This window comes from Eublepharis macularius, chromosome 9 (genome assembly GCF_028583425.1).
Source record: "Eublepharis macularius isolate TG4126 chromosome 9, MPM_Emac_v1.0, whole genome shotgun sequence".
Classification (NCBI taxonomy): domain Eukaryota; kingdom Metazoa; phylum Chordata; class Lepidosauria; order Squamata; family Eublepharidae; genus Eublepharis; species Eublepharis macularius.
Window position 1 is genome coordinate 59891267 of NC_072798.1, and position 20968 is coordinate 59912234.

Below are 20968 nucleotides of genomic sequence, written 5' to 3' on the forward strand. Positions count from 1 at the left end.
CCTCCCCCCACCTACTTTGAACTGAGTTTTTATTAACAGCACTGTTAAGTCTGAAAGAAGAATGAAAATTTCAGTTGTTTGTGAAGAGATAGTATTAGGGTTTGGGCTTTTAAAGTTGGGAAGGAGCTTAAAGTTGTGTTAATTATGATAGCTGAAACATACGAACATAAAAGAAGCCATGTTGGATCAAGCCAATGGTTCATCCAGTCCAACACACTGTGTCACAGAGGCCAAAACCCAGGTGTCCTCAGGAAGTCTGCCAGTGGGGAAGGGACACTAGAAGCCCCACCCCCAATGATTGCCCCCCCCAACACCAAGAATACAGAGCATCACTGCCCTAGACAGAGAGTGCCATCTATACCTTGTGGCTAATAGCCACTGATGGACCTCTGCTCCGTATGTTCATCCAGTCTCCTTGAAGATGTCTATGCTTGAAGCTGCCACCACCTCCTGAGGCAGTGAATGCTATGTGTTAATCACTCTTTGGGTGAAGAAGTACTTCCTTTTATCCATTCTAACCCGACTGCTCAGCAATTTCATTGAATGCCCACGAATTCTTGTATTGTGAGAAAGGGAGAAAAATACTTCTTTCTCTACCTTCTCGATCCCATGCATAATCTTGTCATCCCTCAGTCGTCGATTCTCCAAGCTAAAGAGCCCCAAGCGCTTTAACCTTTCTTCCTAGGGAAAGTGTTCCATCCCTTTAATCATTCTAGTTGCCCTTTTCTGCACTTTTTCCAGTGCTGTATCTTTTTTGAGGTGTGGTGACCAGAACTGTACACAGTATTCCAAATCAGGCCATACCATTGATTTATACAGGGGCACTATACTGATTTGTTTTCAGTTCCCTTCCTAATAATCCCCAGCATAGCGTTGGCCTTTTTTATTGCCTTGCACACTGTATTAACATTTTCAGTGAGTTATCCACCACGACTCCAAGATCTCTCTCTTGGTCAGTCTCCGCCAGTTTGGACCCCATTGTTGTGTATTTATATTTGGGATTTTTGGCCCCAATGTGCATTACTTTGCACTTGACCATGTTGAACCTCATTTGCCACATTGACGCCCACTCGCCCAGCCTCTATTGAGGCTGGGCGAGTGTTTTAAAATGCTACTGTTTGCTCTTGGACTTGAAAGTAAGTGTAAGGGGCTGAACTAGGGATATGTTTATTGAAATATTTATAAGCCTGTCTTTCTCCCCAATGTATGGCCCTAAATGGATAACAAGAAGCATTAATACCAGATAGACAATAAACTAAAGGCAGAAACTGAGTGCCTGCAATATGAACTGTATTAAAAATCATTCAAGAGAACCTGCATGCCCTTTATAAAAGTGGTTTTGCAGCCCTGCCAAAGTGTTAGAAGGAAACTTCCTTAATTTCAGGAAGACTATTCAGAACTGTTGAGCTAAAGTGCTGTTACTACTTGAGTACATAAAGGGCGTTGAACATGAAATCTGAATTGTATTCTGAATATGCACACCAACATGCATTCCAATGTCTGTCTCCAAGACATCGCATTAAATATATATTTTTTGTTTTCCCTCTTCATTTTGAATCTGAGTAAGAGGGTTAAGCATGTCTTTGAATTGCACTTCAAGTGATTATTCTGTTGTATATGTACATGCCATGTGCCATTCTGATATTTCAAATGTTAAGATGCTGCATTAAGTTGGACAGAAAAAAACTTCCTTAAAAATGAGTTCAGGGTATTGAACTGAGGTTTGTATTCGAAACGCAGAAAGTTTTTTAATACACTTACCTACTTTATTCTAGTATCTTAACCCTAAAAGAAACAATTATATTTTTATCAGTCCTCTTGGAAACTGAGAATATTTTCTTAAAACATTGTCTTAAACATTAACTTTAATTGAAAATGTCTCTTGGTCAAGATGACAAAGCATGCTGTAGTACATTAAAGACATACACTGGCATTGCATTGGTGGTCTTCACCCACTCTGAGTGAACGTGTTGCCTTTTTATTGGATCATATTCTTAAAGTAGCCTCTCTTTGTAACATCTCCCTCCATGTTTGTGCTATGAACGTGACCTAGCGATATGCGATTCTTCTAACTATAGTTCAGTGTTCAAATAAATTATCTCATTGTATACAGTCTAGACACACTCCACACACTAAAGAAAGGGGAATACTGAACTGAGATGAACACTTTTTTCCTTGGTCATTTAAAGTCCTTGACTGAATCCCTCCATGGTATTAATCGTGCGCCACTGGTCACAATCTAGGAAAGATGCCTAGGGCGGGCGTCGAGCCTTTTTCTTCTTTCGCCTCGCAACACTCGGGCCAGGGACGAGCATGAAGGGAGAGGCGAAGGGCCTGGGGAGCGCGCCTCAACTCCCTCGGGCGCGCACGCAATTGGAGCGGTGGGCTGGGCTCGGAAGCGCTGAGGAGGCCGCCGAAGGAAGGAGGAGGTGAGCAGGGGACGGGGAAGGGCTCGCCCGCGGTGGTGGGCTGCGGGTCGCTCTCTGAGGGCTTCGTTTCACTTCCACGGCGGGCGGGCGGGGAGGGGAGAGAGCCGTAGCCTTGTTTGCTGGCGGCGACCAAGGCAACCGAAGCGCGGCCGCGAGGGGAACGAGGCTTGGGCCCAAGCGCTGTTGACCGCCTTCAAACTGGACCGGAATGCTCTGTCGGTTAAAGCGAGATGGCAGGGCCTCGTCCATACGTTCTTACGAGTATGTGTCGAGCCAGCCAAGGCGTACTTTGAGCCAGAGCGCAACGCTGGGACGTGAAACAACGACAAAGACCGGGCCTTTGAATGTGTGCGGAGGGCATTTCCTTCCCATAGGATGTTCTGCTTAAACAGGTGTATGTTGGGATCGAGAAAAATGGTGCTTGTCGTAAGGGTCAATTGGGGTGGATGACGCGTGGGAAACTTACGATCGGCAACAAGTTCTCCCAAATCTGCGTGTCTGGCAGTGGCAGAGTACGCTGTTGTGTAGAGAACGTTGTATGAAGCTGCAGCGATACCATCTGCGAGTCCTCCGTGTAGGGACGGCTACAGCTGACGACCGTTGCGATCCAGGTCTCCTCTACGTAAGCAACAGACTGAGATGGTAGAATTCTGAAGCGGCAGAATGGGTTGTACCATTTCAGATTGTGGGGAAGGAGTGGGCACGCTAATCCCTCTGTAAAAACTCCCTGCAAATAAAATTTTAAAAGACCACATGGGGGAAAGATTGTAGTCTGTCCCATTTTAGAATGTTCTCCATCACTTCTGCTCAATGAAAAGCTTTGTGTGACTTTGAAATAACAGTAAATGTACTCTTTTCATTGATAGACCGTGACCCCAGAAAATATTTCTCTTCCCTAATTTGTACCTTGAAGTCTGACGCCAATGTTATCATCACTTCTGTTTATGGTATTGCTGGAGATGTAATTTGGTTACTTGGCTATGGAAACAGACAGTGTTCAAAGACAAAAGTTTCCTGGAAAACCACCTCTCAATATTGTATCTCCCTGTGGTTGGTATTAGTTACTCTAGTCAGCACTCACCACCAAGATAGCTGTGAAGGAGAACTCATAACTGCAAATGAAGACAAAGAAGAATGCATCCACGTATCTCCTTCCAATCTGCCCTATACATCCCCATCATCTTCCTTTGTCCTGCTTGGAAGTCATTGGGTTGTTTAAGACTTTCTTCCACAGTATTTACAAAAACAGTACACATAGAAACCTAAGAATGGGTGTGCATGCGTATGAAAGAGAGATTCAAACATAGCAGAACCCTAAAATATGTACAGGGATTTTTATGGAGGAGCATAAAATCCTGGAGGGATTGGAAGCATGGTTCTTTCTCATATATTCCTTTCCCCATTAGACCAAACTGATCTCCTGTTCTCTTCATTCTTGAGTCCCTTCAGTCATCTTTTAGTCATCTTTTTACTTTTCTACTGACTTTGCTTATAGTCGTTTTTATTTAACTGATTTGGTCTCTGTATTGCCTCTATTGAATTCATTTATTTGTTGCATGAATAAAGAGAGATTGAATAAAATCTTGCAGAAAAGCACTTCACAATATAATGGTTAAATTCTCTCTCTCTCTCTCTCTCTCTCTCTCTCTCTCTCTCTCTCTCTCTCTCTCTCTCTCTCTCTGTGTGTGTGTGTGTGTGTGTGTGTGAGTGAGAGAGAGAGAGAGAGAGAGAAAAGAAATCTGCTCTTTAGAAGGTACCGAGTTTAACACTCAACTTTGAAACATTATAGCTTTGTGAGTCTTTTCGTAAATAATAGAAAACAAAATAATGACAATTGATGCTATTATTTTTAAAGATTAAAGACCTGTGATAGTATAACTTGAGTGTTTTTGGACAGAACAGCATCTAAGGGGAAAGCCTGTTGTGGAGAAAGATATTTTTATTTCAGTCCACCTTAAAACATGTCGCTCTCCTTTTCCTTGTATGCTTTATTTAACACACTAATATGACTACTTTTTTGCTTTTGTTTTACAGTTATTGAGGTGATAATCAGTATTCAGATGGATTTAGAGATTAAAGGAATTGCTGCATCTCCAAGAAGACAAGCACCACTGTCTGCAAGGAAGAAAAAACTTGGTCAAGTATGTTTAAGTCAAACATTTTTTAAAAATTGATAATTTAATAGACTCTCATTATTCAGATTTATGGGAAGCTTACATATGTAGGACAAATTACTAAAAGCTACACCATCAGCATATTGAGATCTGAGATCATGAATAGAAAATGACTCACAAATAAAGGTGCTGCTGGATTCTTTACTATTTCACAAAAATGTGAATATATTACTACAGAAAACAAGGTAATATCTCGTTGTCAGCAGAATTCCCTTATTTCAGTTAGTATATGCTTGATGGCTTGGGAGGTTTCATTGCATTATGCAAAGAATGGATCACTGGTGCTCATTTTCAATAACCAGATATATAAATAAAATGAGAGGGGCAAATTATACATGATGATGTAATGTTGTAAAAATCCTTTGATTTAGCTGTAAAAAGTAGATGGCAGCTGGCAGCAGTGTGGAAATACGGATCAGAGTTGTGGCACTGGTGTTTTTAAAGTGTGCCCTGTACCATTCCCTGACTGGAGCTGTTGTCCACTTGCCCTACCTACCTGTGGGAAAAATAAAGATTTCTGTGTAATACAGTTTTTGAGTTTTTCTCTTTTGGGACTAAAATCAGCCTGCAGGGCATTTTCAGTCAGAGAAATAGTATGGGGTGAAGCTTCAGACATCCTATCCTTCCCTAGCACTATGACCTTAATTTATATTGTCCACTTGGTCTGCTTTTTAACATCTAAATCACTGTCATGGAGATTTGATCATAGTGTCCAAATGCCATATATTGTTTGGCCACGAAGTACAGTGTTCCTTCAGTCTTTCTTCAGAGCATTAATTGTCCTACTTAATATAGAACAGGAAAAGTAAAACAAAATAAAAACATGTTTCATATGTTACTCTTTAGTAAGGGATGCTTACTAATGAGCAACATACGAATCATATGCTTTAATGGTGATAATCTGAACCTCATTTTCAAGGAACCCATTTCTCTATAAACTCCTGGATATGCCCAGACTGTAACGGTTGCTGTTATTTTAGAATGTGTCTGCACCAGCTATATTTCCCTGCACTAGCAGAAGCAACTAATGTTGCCTGTACTTTAGCCCAGGTAGAACTCTAATTTGAGTCCCATTTCTGTTTGTTCCCCCCCCCCCTGAAAAAGTGAGCACTTCATTACAGATGTATTAAGTTTTCTGAAATGTTCCTATGTTCCTGTATTTCCTCTAATGTACCTGAAGAAGTCAGGAAAGCTTCTTCTCTTTTGGCTTTCGACAAACTATGCACAAGGGCTTTTTTACACAGGTAATAATGCTGTTCTGTAAGGAAATGGTTCAGAGAGATGCTGTTGGTAAAGGGATAGGGACTGCAGACTATACTACTGCGTACTGTCTGTTGCTACAAATAGGCTTCTATTGGGTAGTTTCATGTTGTTCAATATGTCATGTCAAATCGCTTATGCTTTGTTTCAGCTCTGTATTGAATTTCTGCTTGTTTTCAAATTTCTGCAATCCTTACCCTATTGTATTATTTATTGAATGTCCCAGCTGTTGATTGCATTGATTGATGCTGTGTGATCCATCTTGAATCTCAGTAAGAAAGACAGACTATAAACAATGTAAATAAAGTAAATAAATAAATAGAAATGTTCCAAGATTGTCATTTGAAACTGCAAATTGAAGTGCTATTAGTAAATTTATTTAATATGTTTCAAGTGTCAAGCTGTTGTGCCTTCTTGCAAGTGAGTTCTATACCTTCCTGCATGTAAATTGCTTGATTTGGCTGTTGTCATTTTTTGGCTTTTCTACAGTTCTTTAAACTGTCAGTTCTTCTACTATTCTAAATGCACATATGGGGGTTTGGTGCCACCCTCATGGTTGCTCTGGCATGTCCCCCGCATGGTCTGACAGGAGAGGGGTTTGAGCACACCCAGTTCTTCCTGCTCTCTCTGGCTCCCCTCCTGCACAGCATGGCATGTGTACCAGGGAAACTCCTCACTGACCTCCTCCCAAGTTCTTTTGAAGACAGCATTACAGTTCTTACATGCCTGCTGACTGATCCCTGCATCTTGTAAGGACAGTGGTCCTTTGCAGAGGGAGGGAGTGGTTTTGTCTGTTGACGCACTGTGGCCTGGGCCCCACCTGGAGGCTGATCAGCTGTAGCTCAGTTGGTGGCTTCTTAAAGGGGCAGTCCCTTATAGCAGTGTCTTTCTCTTCAGTCTGTGGTGACTCCCAATCAGGCCCAGGAATCACTTCACCATGACAAAACAGACAGTAGATACTGTAGCAAATAAGGGTGACAAATGTACCAAGTACAGCAGAGAAATTCTGATTTAAACAGGTCGGTCATAGCACCTTTAAAATGTAATATGGACTCACAGGGAAAAGGAGTAGTAGCCAATCCAAAGATTGGTATGTGAAGTTCAGAATTGCCTTCTCACTTCCTTATGATGAATGCAAAAAGGCCTGATGTCTTCAAATGCTGTGGTTATCAATCTTGAAAATTCCCTCCCTCACCAAGTTCCAAATGTATTTCAGTCTTATGTTGTTTTCTAGAAAGCAGCTTATCAAATCATATTTTACATAAAAAGGCACTCCTAACCTCCCTAAAATGTCATGGCTCTTCTACAGAGTTGCATAGATCTCTTGTTAAGACTTTCATTGTAAGATATTTTGTCCTTAATTGCTTGTCATTTAGAAGGTTTCTGATCCTTATTTAATAATTAAAATATGAGGGATATGGAGATAAAACATGGTCAGGTTCTGTGTTCTTTTCTAGGGATGGAGGCCACACACAAAATCAAGCCATGGTCCTCGACCAGCAGAGTAAGTTTATGTACTTATTTTTATAAGTAATTTTGCATTGTTAAGTATGTTTAACAATACACAAAGAACACAAGGAATATATATTCATAAATTGAGGACAACTAGAACACTTTATGATAACATTTCAAAGTGAAATTTATCATTCATTCTTGTACAGTTAATTTAGGGTTTCATGTGCTAATAAAATGAAAAATATCTGTTTTGAAATAGAACTCCACATTGTCCATTAACATTAAATTATCGAAAAGTAGAAGATCTGTAGGATCATGGCTGAGGGACTAAGAGCTTTCGAATATGTAGAGTAGGACTGCCCAACATGGCTCCTGCCATCACCTGTCCTGGAGCCTTCCAAATGTTTTTAAAAAGTGGGTGGAGCTTTTACTCAGCAGAGCTTCTGGTTGGCCATTGGAGGTCTGTCTGGCTGAGAAGAATTAAATAAAAATGGCAACAGCTGCCAGAACAATGTAAGGGAAGCTGTATTTATGCAAGAAAATATTTTTAAAATTTGTTCATTTTTGAAGACATTATGTTAAACATAGCTTCTTCCTGTGATGTTGAAGTATTAGAGGTATGTGTAACCTCACTTTCTGACATTTTGTGGTTGGCTGTGTCTCCTCAGGCAGCCATTTTTGCAGTTGCATCTGCCACCCTGTGTCAGAATTCCAAAGGTGCTCACTAGCTTCAAAAGATGGGGGACCCCAATGTATAGGGAGGACAGGAAGTAGTCAGGCACCCTAGTGTCACACTTGGAATCAAATCCAGTTAAGAATCCTCTTCCCAAGAAACATTCTGTGTTGACCATTCTCATTTGTATTAGATTTTTATTTCTGTGAGTTTCATTGGGAACTAGTATGTGCATTAAAAGCAGGTAAATGAATACAGGGTTGGGGTAGGACACCCATGTGCTGGGACTGTGAAGAGAAGACATGGGAGATATGGCAGCCTTTGCAATGATGAATGGGAAGGTTTACCGTGAATTTCTAAGTGGAGTTACGCCAGTCTAATCAATGGGCTTAGAATGGAGTAACTCTGATTAGGATTTCCGTGTTAGGAGGGCTAAGAAGCCCCTCGGCCTGCCGACAGTTCTTTTTGAAGCTTGGAAGCTATTACGTGGGGTAGGTCTTGAGCTGACTTCAAATTGTCCACAGACGTGGCCAGACATGGTCTCATGTAGGGAATCTGAAAAGCTAGCTTAAAGCCATCCTGGATCAGCCTGGCAGTCATCTGGTCAGAATAATGCTCCAAAAAGGGGCACAGTGTGGCTGGATCAACTGGTGTTCGGGCCAGAGTCCGCCAGCCCCCCCCCTCCCCCCCGGCCAACTACTTACTTGGATACAGCACCTGTTGCTTTTTGAGGGATGTAGCTTCTGCCATCACTCTTGGTAGTCCCCCCCCCCCGGCTGCCCTCCCCTTGCAAGAGGGCTGCTGTGCATCAGGCATGCGTGTACACACTGGTCTGGGGTGAGCTCCATAGCAACCCTCACACACACACACCCTCGATTTTGCAGTGTGATCTGTGGCATTTTCCTTAATTGAACTCCCAACACAGTCTCCGCACAGAGTTGTGCCAGGCACCGCACTTCCCCACCTGTGCTTGTTTGCTCTGGTTGTGACCTGGCACCCCACCAGTCACTAGCTAGACTTCGTCATCGATTTGTTTGCAATTGGACACCGCCTTTTGGAATTCTTTATCATGCTCAATAGCAGCCAGATCACTTGCCAGGGAGGGGGACTGGAGCACGTTCATCTGGTAGCTAATGAGATGCCATCCTCTCTCCAGGTAGGCTGAGGCAATCACCCCCATGTAAACCCAATACCCTGCCAACCAGTTTTCAGAAGTGCCCTCGACTACCTTCTTTTGCTGCATTTCCTTCCTTTCCCTGCACAACTGCAGTCTCCCCGAGCCCATTTGGAGCATGGCAGTGTGAAAACATCCACATAGTGCCCATCCAGGATGTACTCCCTGACCTTATGGGCTAAATCCATCACTGGCAGCATCTTACCACTCCAAGGGGGATACTTTCTGCTGTGGAGACTGGCCCTTCCCCCAGGCTGCCTTAATCCCTACTGCATCCTCCTTGCTCCTGTACCTCCCACCGGCAGGCCCAGTCAGCGAGGCCAGTCACATGGGCCTCCATGTTCCAGTAGTCCCATGCTCTGCGATCCCCTTGCCCATTTGAGGAAGACTCACCTGAAAAATCCTGCAGTGATGATGAGCTGTGGCTATAAGTCCATTGTCTCGCCCTGCAGACATCTTTTCCACACTTGGTCTTCTTAGCTCACAAGTGACTCTGCTCAGCACTGCCAGCTGAACCTCCGGATGCAGCTGGGGGCATGCTCGTTCCTGCTCTGCTGACAGTGCAGCCTGGGATGCCGCCCGGCAGGCCACATGCAGCTCCATTGTCTGACCCTCCTGGGGAGCCCAGGAGTTGTCCTCCATCCACCAAGCCACCAGAGCCACAAAGAGCTCTGCTCGGCTAGCTAGTTGTGACCCTCTGCCCGCTTGTGGGCCCTGCCTGTGGCACCTGACAGCCAAGACCAACCCTGTCAGTGACCACTGGCTTAGAGGGCATGCTATTGTTCCCAGGGTGCGAGACCTGCTTGTCTACGAGCCCCTCAAGCATGGCCAGCACCTTGCCCTCTCAGGCACTAACTGCTGTGCGAGCCTGTTCCCAGCACTGTTGGATAGGGGCAGTGACCTGCCCCAAAGCTAGGATGAGCCCCTCTCAGCACCTGCATGGTCTGCCAGCTGACTCCATGGTGACTGCCCCAGCTCGAGCTCTCCGTGTTGCCCCTCTAGGAAAAAACAAGCCACCTCAGACCTGAAGCCCTGCTGAGGCATCACTGTTAGTAAGTAGAAACACATGACCTTTAGCTGTTGCTTCTCTTGTGAAGAAGATTAACCAGGACTGGCTGAAGCATTCTGAAACCAAAACAAAAAATAATGTTTCACATACTCCTCCACTTCTTCCCTTCTTTGTCCAAGCTTCTAGTGTCCCTTACTCCTGGAGAGGAAAACAATCTCATGTTTCTGCTTCCTGAAACAAAATGGAGTTGGGAGCATACAGGGTGGGGCGGGATTTGTGTTAAAATGCACTTTCTAGAAACAGTGAATCTGAGTTAAGAAAACATCTGGGGGAGTTTGAAAATGAGTCTTGAAAGCCTGCTGCATTTACTAACTTCTAATATTCTACAGAGTACCATGCCTTGACTTGGGGAAATTGGGAGATTCTGAAGATGAGGTAAACGTTATTTATTATTCATTCAAAAGAATCTTAAATTTGCAGATGTGACCATGTATGGAATCCAGATACTGGGAGTAGTATTAGAATAGCAACTAGAGGCTCTGGTTGTTATTCACCCTTTCTCTTATTAATTCTTCCAAATTTATAAGAAAATTATCCTACTGAGTTCATCAGTAGAGCGGAATGTGATAAATGAACAACTGTTGATAGTCCTCCCTAAGCACAATACTTCAAGTTGAATGTTGATGTTGATTGTTTTCAGATTGGGGGTTTTTTTTGCAGTCCCATTTGATGTCAGTAGGAAACATAAAAAATTAAACCTTTAAAGATAATTTTCTTTTATTGTGCTGTTTTATTTTTATTATTCTGCTGCTAGAACTTCTAGTGCATTGGTATTAGGATCTGGATTTAGTATAACCACACAGTGCTCCCAAAGTGGTCCTGAAAAATCTTTAGAAGGTGATAGAAATTTGAAGAAAACTTCAATGGACCCTTGATCCCCCATTGAGAAGATATTCACAGCAAAGTATAGCCAGAATCTCCATAATGAATGTTCAGTTTTGGATACATAGGAGTTTTTTTAGTGGATCTAACTGACCTTCTACACTGTGCAATTCAGGAAGAGAAAGAAGTCCCCAAGGCAGAACAGTACTAGGAATTCTAGGGTGGCCTCCTCATCAGTAGAGTTTTGCTAGTAGGGATGCTTATTTTTACACTAGTGAGAGCAATTAATGTTTTCTTCCAAGTGTAGTTTCAGAAAAGACCTTAATAAATGTTAACATGCTTTAGTGTTCAATTTGGCATAAATTACTGGCTTCTATAGTAGACAGAAACTGTTGGTAGCAATATTGGTCCAGAGGAAAATACAATCAAAAGGTATTATAGTCCTCTAGCTTTTGATTTATTTAATGTAGGTCACTGGGTTTTTAATTTCTGAGATAGTCCAAGGCCAAAACTGATAAATCTTTTAGAAAAAATGTGACCTACATACTCTTAGGGTTCCCTTTAGGTTGTACATTGTTTCATGACACTTATTCACCTGTTGTGTAATAAAATCTTAATACTGTCAGTTAGCAAGATCATACAGAATATCAGCATTCCTGGAATGAAAGACTTGCATTGTGGGCTGTCTGTGTATAGTCTTGGAGGTCCTTTTATCTCCAATAATCTGTATATTCTGGAGCCTCAAAATTTCTTAGTTAACAAGTCATTTTCAGTAGCTTATGGAAGCAAAATATTTCAGCATTAAAAATTCAAGCGTTCTCTTTTGCTTTAGGATGGAGATTTCTACGCTCCATACACTAATAGGCACCACCATATTGGTCCTCCATATTCATCTTCAACTGTTAGCTGGGGTACTCCAGTACAAAGTCCTTATGCTCAACATCATGATATTAAACAGGTCAGCTGGTTTCTAATTGGAAATAATTTCAAGTATGCTCTCTGAAAGACAAATAATGCCTTGATTTGTTGTTGTGTTTGTTTTAGGTTATTGCTTTATTTTAGGGCTTTGCTATCAGATTTTGAACAGAACAACTATTTTCTCCTTTACAGTGTAATGCTAATCAATGTCATCATTTAATTTGAAATAATTCTGATTGAGCCTGAGTAGTTGTTTGTGTGTCTAAATAACTGAAATAATTTATAGTACATAAAATATGCTGAAATAATGTGAAGACAGTTTGACTTCTGCTTTAAATAAATCTCAACAAGATTATATTTTAGTTACTTACGATCTCGTTTACCATTACACACATTTGCATTGCCATTATAAAAAGGGAGAGAGTTCAGTGTGTTAATTACACTCCATCAGTCATAGCTAGTCGTGAAACCTGCATGCGCAAAGCTATTAACTGTTACGTGGAAGTGCCATTTGTTTCAGTGGCCATGACTGAAAGGATCCAGAATCTCATGTTAGTTTTGATTGTGCTTGTAAAATTTGGAGACTTGGAGAGTCTTTGTGGCTGTACGGCTCTGAATCATGGTACTAAAATTCAAATCTAATTTCAAAGCTTTCTTTTTGTCATCATTTTCCTCAGCCAGTCATTTCTTAAATTAATTTTAATTAAATTGCTTAATTTCAGTATGCAGGATGTTATTCAGTTTAGGCAATACCTTTTAAAAGAGATGTTTAAAGTTTGTTTTTCCTTTTTCTGTTACCCAGACAGCAAGAATACCTGCTCAGAAGAAAACTGAGGTATAATAGAGGAAAAGTAAATGAAGCAAAATGTTACATACCATTTTTGATTACAAAGATGAGTCTTTTTTTGTAATTATAAAAAACTAATTCTGCCTCAGTGCAGTAATGGAAAATAATGCACTCTTTTAGAAGCAATATGTCAGTTCACAGTTTTATATGTATTGTTCCTAATTGCATTGTAGACATGTGGGATTTTGTAGAAATCCTTATAAATTTTGTCAGTTTCATGTGTTTGCCTCCATTAATTGTTATAGCATTGTCATAAGCTATTGACAGATCTTTCAACGTCCCTTTTGCAATTGTACCTGTATCTTCCAGATGAAATAATGGTTTTAACAGCTGCTCCAAGAGACATGGGGAAAAAATGTCCTGTCTCTTTAATAGATGCTTAATGTATGGAAATGGGCAGCTGAAACTTTCCTGGACGTTGAGTGAAATAACATCGTCTGGCAAATAACATCCCATTAAGCCTCTGTTAAAGGGGCAAGACATGTTCTTCTCCAGGCAGTTGGCAACCTTATGCTAGGCAAGCATCTGATGTCTCCAATTCTTAGCCTTTTTCCTAACCAATTTTACAATAGCACATGGTTATTAAACCATATCCCATAAAAGAACAGTGTATTTTTTAGAATAGGATTTGCTGTAATTAATGTTTCAGATAATTCCTTAATTTCAGATTTCATTGGAGCAAAATACAGTTCCAGAAAATTTGCCTCCCCCAGCAGATGCATACAAACTGAAGTATCAGCAATATGAAGCAGAAATGAAAGAAGGATATAAACAATATTCTCAAAGAGCAGCAGAAGAGAAAGCAAAGAATAGTCAGTGTCATGAATTTCCAAGAAAAAACAGTGAGGAAAAGGTAATACTCTTATGTGATCTGAAAATGGAAACTGTACTAAAAACATTGGACTAAGGTTATTCTCATGAGCACAAGGTTTGAGGCACAATTTTAAAAATCTGGAAGATCATTTTTGCTACCAGCATAGAACAAATAAGCTGTTTTTGCAGCCTGTTGCATAGATCTCACTAATGCAATCATCATTGCAGAAATGTCTTCCTGCACATGGTTTAGCTATATCAGGTCACAAAAGCAAATGCCTCCAGTATGGAGGGAAGAATACCACAAATTGGTATTTCCTGCAGAAAGTTGTGTTTTTCCTTGTACTTTTCATGTGAAAGCTGCTGTGTCGGACTCAGCTCCAGATGCTGAGATTTCCAGACAGTAAGTGTATGATTGACATGTTTCTTCCTTCCCACCCCCATGTGGCTAGCCTGAAATGGCAGTTGGGGATGGAATGTTGGGGGGGGGGGCTGTCAGTTGGAGAGTAAACAAGAGAGCAAAAGAGAGTTGGAGTTTGGCTTTTGACCAGAGAGGGTCAGCCAGAGAATCCTCTGTGAGAGGAAATAATGTTTACGAAACACTTTTAGTCTTTGGACTAAAGTGGTAAAAAATCAGCACTAACTCCTGCTTAGACGTGAGAGATCTGGGAATTATAGTGGGCCAAGGAAGTGGGTAGAAAGGAGTCTCCCCTTCAGTGCCAGGAAAAGGGTTATAGCTCATAACTATAACGCCTGCTCAGAATCTAGTAAGGGTTTGGCTCAGTGGAGCACCCTTAGGTCTGGAGAGGAGGGAAAGTCGTGCTGTGTTTGTGTGTAAAAAGTGAAACATTTGTGAAGCAGTGCCAACCTCTCAAAGAAACCAGGTGAACCTTCTGTTACATTTTGAACCTCCCTAAGCCTTGTGTGCCAGTTTCTGCTAAAGGGAAGCGCAAACCCCTGATCTGTCCCCTACTAAGACTTGGCTGGGTAACCATTTTTAATATTCCATAAGGGTGGGACAAGAAAGAAAGTTGCAGTTACACGTCAACCACACTATCAGAGGCTTCCCAGCCCAGTATACAGCTTCATAGGCTTAAAGAGGAGAAGTTTTACCTCAGGGTAGGGGAAGGTCAGCCCAAGCCGATGTTGGACGTGGGTTTGTGACAGCCGCCATGCAGACTTGTCAGCATGTGAACTAGGAGAAAAATTCACAATAATGTCTTGAGATTTCTCCCCCACAAGTTAATTTTATAAGTGTTCATTGATTCAAGATGCAAATACACAAATTCTTTAAGAAAAAAATTAAACCTAAGCTTGTAATTGCTGAAGAAGGATAAAAGGTGTATGGGAAAGATTTGTTGATTAGTCCCACCACATTCTTCCTGCACACCCTGGATTGCAGACAAAATTGAAATGAAATGCAGCAAGATTACTGATCCAAATGCATCATGGTCGTTAATAATTGTATCTCAATAGTATATTGTATTCCTGCATAGGATTTACAGTCTGCAAACCAAATAGGTGATGAATTGACAGCCCTCGATGAGAAAGCCCTATTGCAGCAGTGCTATACAAGCAAACCCTACACAGTGAAGCAGAGCGTAAGGAAACTGGAAGTAGTAAGTTTTCTGGTGTATATTGCATTATTATTTAAATCAGAATGTATTGATTGTGTTCAAATTTATGATGCAGGTAGGTAAAGAAGGAAATTCTTATTGAATAGTGTTAATGCCAGTTTAGGTGCACAAAATACTGATTTTAATGGAAAGCATATGTAATTTGTTGATTTCGTAGACATGTTCTGTTCTGCTAGTTTTTAATAAGCATTTAAAACTACAAGTTATTCACAGCACAATTCTAAATTACACCCTTCGGTGGATATAGAAGGGTGTATCTCTGTTTAAGTGTTGTGAGGAACTCCATTATCTCAGCGGCATAGAATTCTAGTTTCATATAACTAACTATGGAGCATGTGTGTGTTTGATTTTTGAATTACAGATTAATTTTGTGACTCTTGTAATGGATTAGGTTAGGCCATTATTAGAGATGAGCATGAACCTGAATACAAACCAAAAAACCCTACGAACCAGCCCAAACTATCAAATGTTCCTTTCCCTGCCGCTGCTAAGCAGCCGGAAAGGGGCATTTAATCACCACGAACCATGAACTGGTTCGTGAACTTGCCTGGCTTTGTGGGGTTTGTGGTTCCTGGTTCATGAAAACGCCAGGAACCACAAACCCCATGGTTTGGTTTTTTTGTGGTTTGTGCCCATGTCTAGTCAATATTCTTTGATACTCCAAATGGAAAGAAAAGGAATGAAAATGGTTTTCCTGTGTGTTAGAATAAAGATTGTATGTATGATAGGCACTCAAAATTTTCTTTTCTCATCTAGCTGAGTGAAAATGAGTCTTATTATCCGTATACTCAGCTGTGATTACTAATCTCTGAAGTATTGTAAAGACATCTTATCTTTGTCCTAGTTTTATAACAAAAATGCGCCTTTAATAAAGAGCTCCAAATGATCCCATTTTTGAAGTTTTATTGTATTAACTTCTTTACTTGTACTGACATTTTCTTACTTGGATAGAATTTCTTTTTTTTTTCAATAATTGTGTATTTACAGGAGGATGTTGCAGCAGAGAGAAAAAAACAAACTGTAGTGGAACAAGTAATGATAGATCAGTTATCTAGGTAAAAATTTTTACAAATATGCATTCAGATTATCCATATGGTGGAGTTCTGCTGTATGTGTTGTTCTCCTGGGCAAGAAATACAGGGTTTGATCCTATGCACTTTGCTGCTAGTGGAATGGATTCATAGGAATGAATTTATTAATTTGAAAATTATTTATTTAAGGCACAATCCAGCCAAGGTTAAGCACGTTCCCATTTATATTACTAGGAACCATTAAACGCATAAAATCAATATGAATTTGGAGTGCTTATGTTTAGTTGGATTGTGCTCTTACTTATCATTGATTTATAAATGTATACCCCACTTGTCCAGTCAAACTCAAGGCAGCATACATCATAAATACAAAGATAAAAACCAAAAATAAATACAAACATAAAAATAAAACTAAGACATAAAAACCCCAACCTGAATAGGCCAATCTAAAGCATGAATACTTGAAAGTAAGTACTGATGAGTTCAGACTGCAAAGTTCTGATGTAAAGTACTCTTATTTGTAGTAAGTTCTACTGAAATAAATGGAACTGTTTCCAAGGATGGCTATGGCCACTATCCAGTCTCTCCATACATACATGTCAAGGCAAATGACTATAAAGAATTTGTAGGTATCTGGCAAACAAGGATTAGCAGAACTTGAAAGGGAGAAGGACAGTTGGCCTGTCCTCTGGGTGATGCATTCGTGATTTTGTCAATTAAGTCAAGTGAAACCTTCTTCTGGAATAAAGGAAGGCTGGGTTTTCTAGAGGAGGATCATGCTGGCTGCTGTGCAGTGGGACAGATGAGAGAGATGAAAAAGTGGGAATGAGCCAGGTTGTTCCTTCCCATTCTTCCTACTTGCTTCGCTAGCCTCCCCTTCCACGTCAGCTTTCAGTCTTTGACACACAGGTCAAATGCACCGTTTGTGGGGGCTGGATGTCTTTTGTTGAAAAGAGGTATTAAATGGGTATATTGCCCTACATGGAATATTGCAATGAGTACTTCTGACTTTATAATGAAATAACTTGTTCTTCCATCATCATGTCCAAATTGTATGCATAGGAGGAGCAAGTCTTCCAAATTTCCTTAGGGCATGTTTGAATTTAACTGCTAGAACAGGTATTACATTTTAATTCCATAAAACCACTTTTGGGGTTTTTTTTTGTATTTTTGAGCTAGAGCTGTAATAAGTGACCCAGAACAAAATGGAAATATTGAGAGCAATGAGAAGGATCCTACCCTTCCAGGATTAAAGACAACACCTCTGCGTTTTAGGAGAAGAACATTACATGAAACTAAGTAAGTTTATGTTGCTTTGTTAACTTACTTTACTTTTAATATCTTAAAATCTATTTTTATGAAGCTTTGGATGATTTCTTTGTTCTATGTAAAAAATATCAATAAACCTGCCTATTTAAATGAGATCTGTCCTGTCTCACAGAATTTTTAAAAGATATTTATTTATTTAGATATTTATACTATGCTTTTTCCCAATGGAGACCCAAAGCAGCTTACAGCATTGTTTCCCCCCCCACCTCCTTTTATCCTTACGATATCCCTGTGAAATAGGTTAAACTGAAAGCCAGTGACTGTCCCAGGGTCATTCAGCCAGCTTCCATGACAGAGTGGAGTTTTGAACATGGGTCTCTGTGACAGACAGGAGGCTGTCCACTCCTGAAAGGTAGAACAGCCACTCAGTTGTTTTGTCCCTGAGCCTATGGGAGTGCTGCTCCAGCATCCAGTCACTTTTCAGAGGGAAAATTGACTGTTGGAGGGAAATTCAGTGAGTTTGAGTCTGCCTCAGCAAGGCAGCCCACAGTTTTTGTGTATAGGTCTACCTGGTATTGTGGCAGAGTGGATGAAAACAGAGATGTGAGGACCGTCTCTGGTGATGAGTATCCCTTATACCCTTTAGTCTGACTCTTGGGAAAGGGCAGGCTGGTGTGGGTGGAATCCTGCGTGTGACCGGATCCAGCCTGGTGGCTAGGCAGTGAAATCCAGTTTGTAACCATAGGCATTAAAGGGAATGAAATCACAATCTGAAGCCATAACTAGGTTAAATTTATGTGCCTCAGCCAGGTTTCTCCTTTGAATGTTGGTAAACCTGGGCTGCTGAAATGTTATTTAAAACCAACTTGTAAATAAATAAATCTTCTTTGTTGTTTTGTTAAACTTCCTGCTTCAATTATCCCAGAGTTCTCCTTACCACAAAAAATACCTAACAGAAGAGAACCCAAAGCCTTCACACTTGCTAGCATAAGAGCATCTAGCAACTGAGGGGGGAAGGTTTACATTTCAAAATGAACCTAGTTCCCCAAAATTATAGAAGGCTTTGTGAGTTTCTTCATTTGGAATAAAAGGTCTATCACAGTCTCCCAGAGCCTAGTCTAACACTCTAACTAACTACACCACGCATGTCATCTCTAATAATAGTTTCTGCAGCACTTCAGAATTATATATAGTAACTAGCTTATCCGTGCTTTGCTACAGTATTTAACTACTTTAAATTCAGTTATAATATTTATGAGTATGTAACATTTTTTGGTTTGAGGGTTTTTTTTCCTTTGAGTTGGTTTTGTAGTATAATAGCATAATACCTGAGCTTCAGAAAGGTGTTTGAATAAAGCGAAGCGTGTTGATGCTGAAAACTGATGAATTTTGAAAATGTAACATTTATTGAAGAAATTTTAAAAGGAAAAGATTGTAGTGCAATAAATAAAGTGAAAAATACATATAACCAGTTTTTTTTCTATTGAAGCATCTCTTTGTAGACCACATTGGTGGTTTCCCCCTCAGGTGCTAGGATCACCAGGCTGCTGGGTGAGCTCACTCTGCAGCAGGCCACATAGAACTGCCCATGTGAGAAGCAGTACTCCCTCAAGTCCATTCCTGCCACCTTCAGTGTCTGCCCCTGGGACTTGTTGATCGTCATAGCAAAGCAGACCTTGAGGGGGAACTGCAGTCTCTTGAACTGGAAGAGGTTATCTGATGGTATAAATGGTATGCATGGTATGAACACCGACTCCCCCCGAACACTACCGGTGAACAATATGGCCTTGATGACGTTCCTGTGGAGGGTTTTCACTCGTGGTCTGGTGCCATTGCAGAGTTTGGGTGGGTTGAGTTTCTGGAGCAGCATCACTGGAGCCCTCACTTTGAGAAGCTTGTGGACTGGGAAGCCAGGATGGTTGAGCGTCTTGAGGAACTCCACAGGATAGTGGACTGCATCATCCATTTGCCACTGAGTCCACAGATCTATACTCCATTTCTGCCCCTTCAAGGAAGTTAAGTTGTGTTTCATTAATGATGGCAGCCTTGTTGTTCTTGGGGATCAGAATGGCACGCTTGCACAGCCAGTCCATGGACTTTTCCATGATAGTGGTGATATCAGGGTTTATCGTGACTGTTAGGTCTGCTGGGATCGTCATTACTGTGCCCAGGACTGCAGGGATGGTCACCTTTCCCTTGGACTCAGGATACTCTCCGTTCCCTATTTTTAGTAGGAGTTGAGAGAACTCCCCAGCAGACATCTCGTCTCTCAAGTGGACCCTCATATTCTTTCTTAATGAGAGTTTCCTGACGAGGGGCCACAGATACAACGCCTTGACACACATGGTAACCTCATCAGCTCGAGTTCCCCTTGGGACTACTGGCAGAGTCTGGTAGAAGTCTCCAGCTAACAGCATGGTGACTCCCCCCCATCACTCTCTCATTGCTCCTGATATCTTTGAGAGTGACCAATCAGGCTGCATATGCAAATGACCTTGAAAGGCTGGCCCAATCAGGGAAGAGTGGCCAAGCCGGCTGCCAGCCACACAGGGAAGCTATGTCCCTATAGGAAAACATTTTTTACCCCCTTAGGGGGCGAATTTTTTAAAATCCCTTCTTATTCTCCCCAAATTTCATATTTCTAGGTCCAGGGGTTTGGGCTGGGCGATGATGAGTGAGTCAGGACACTTGTCTTTATATATATATAGATAATAAGAATTTTTTGTTGACACTTTGCCTTTCATGTGTGCATGGCTCTGCCATGAAGCATTTACCATTGTGCTATATGGCTTTAATTAGTATGACAATCACATCTAGTGGTATCATTTTGTGCCTGTTCTGTAATGCGGCACGGAAGCAGATAAACAGGCTCATTATCTTTGAGGAAGCACCACTTCCTGAATTATATTTGTGCAGAGATTAGCTCATGTGTAGCTTTATATTTGTGGTAGTGGGATTTTTGAAAAATTGTATTAATATTACGCAGTACTCTATAGGTTTCCTGAACTTTTAAAATTGCATAGTACATTGCATTGATCCCAGCTCTACAGTAGCAGCTAACATCATTGTATGTTTTGAATACTGTTTTTGATGTCCTACATCTTCCCTACAGTGAAGTTGAAAGAAAAATATATCATTTTGAAGAAGATGACCAATACGGTCATCTCCTTGGGCCTTTCTTTGAATGCCTCTGTCTTCTGATGCTAGATGTGTGGCAACCCAAGAAAGAGACTTTTTCATTTGTAGTACCAAAATTATGGAATTCCCCTCCCCAGGGAGAGTCTTCTGTCCTTCTCTACCATTGTCTTCAGCCAGTATGAGAAGACTTTTCAGTTCTGTTTTGCGTTCCCTCAGTGACCCTCTTTCCTGTTTATGTGTTCTGCATGTTGTACAAGTT

At 41.0% G+C, this 20968-nt stretch overlaps 1 protein-coding gene across 2 annotated transcripts in view; it reads left to right on the forward strand.

Annotated features, from left to right (window-relative positions):
- Positions 1 to 2679: 2679 nt before the first annotated feature.
- Positions 2680 to 20968, forward strand: part of CAPS2 (calcyphosine 2) — a 33164-nt gene continuing 14875 nt past the window's right edge. Inside the window, exons 1-10 of one of the 2 annotated variants that reach the window (XM_054989059.1) lie at positions 2680 to 2821; positions 4464 to 4570; positions 7321 to 7367; positions 10564 to 10609; positions 11889 to 12014; positions 12777 to 12809; positions 13489 to 13674; positions 15131 to 15253; positions 16259 to 16326; positions 17482 to 17601. In XM_054989059.1, the coding sequence (XP_054845034.1) occupies positions 4490 to 4570; positions 7321 to 7367; positions 10564 to 10609; positions 11889 to 12014; positions 12777 to 12809; positions 13489 to 13674; positions 15131 to 15253; positions 16259 to 16326; positions 17482 to 17601 (830 nt within the window). In that variant the 5' untranslated portion in view covers positions 2680 to 2821; positions 4464 to 4489. The remainder of the gene's footprint in view (positions 2822 to 4463; positions 4571 to 7320; positions 7368 to 10563; positions 10610 to 11888; positions 12015 to 12776; positions 12810 to 13488; positions 13675 to 15130; positions 15254 to 16258; positions 16327 to 17481; positions 17602 to 20968) is intronic. The other variant, XM_054989058.1, reaches the window with a different exon arrangement.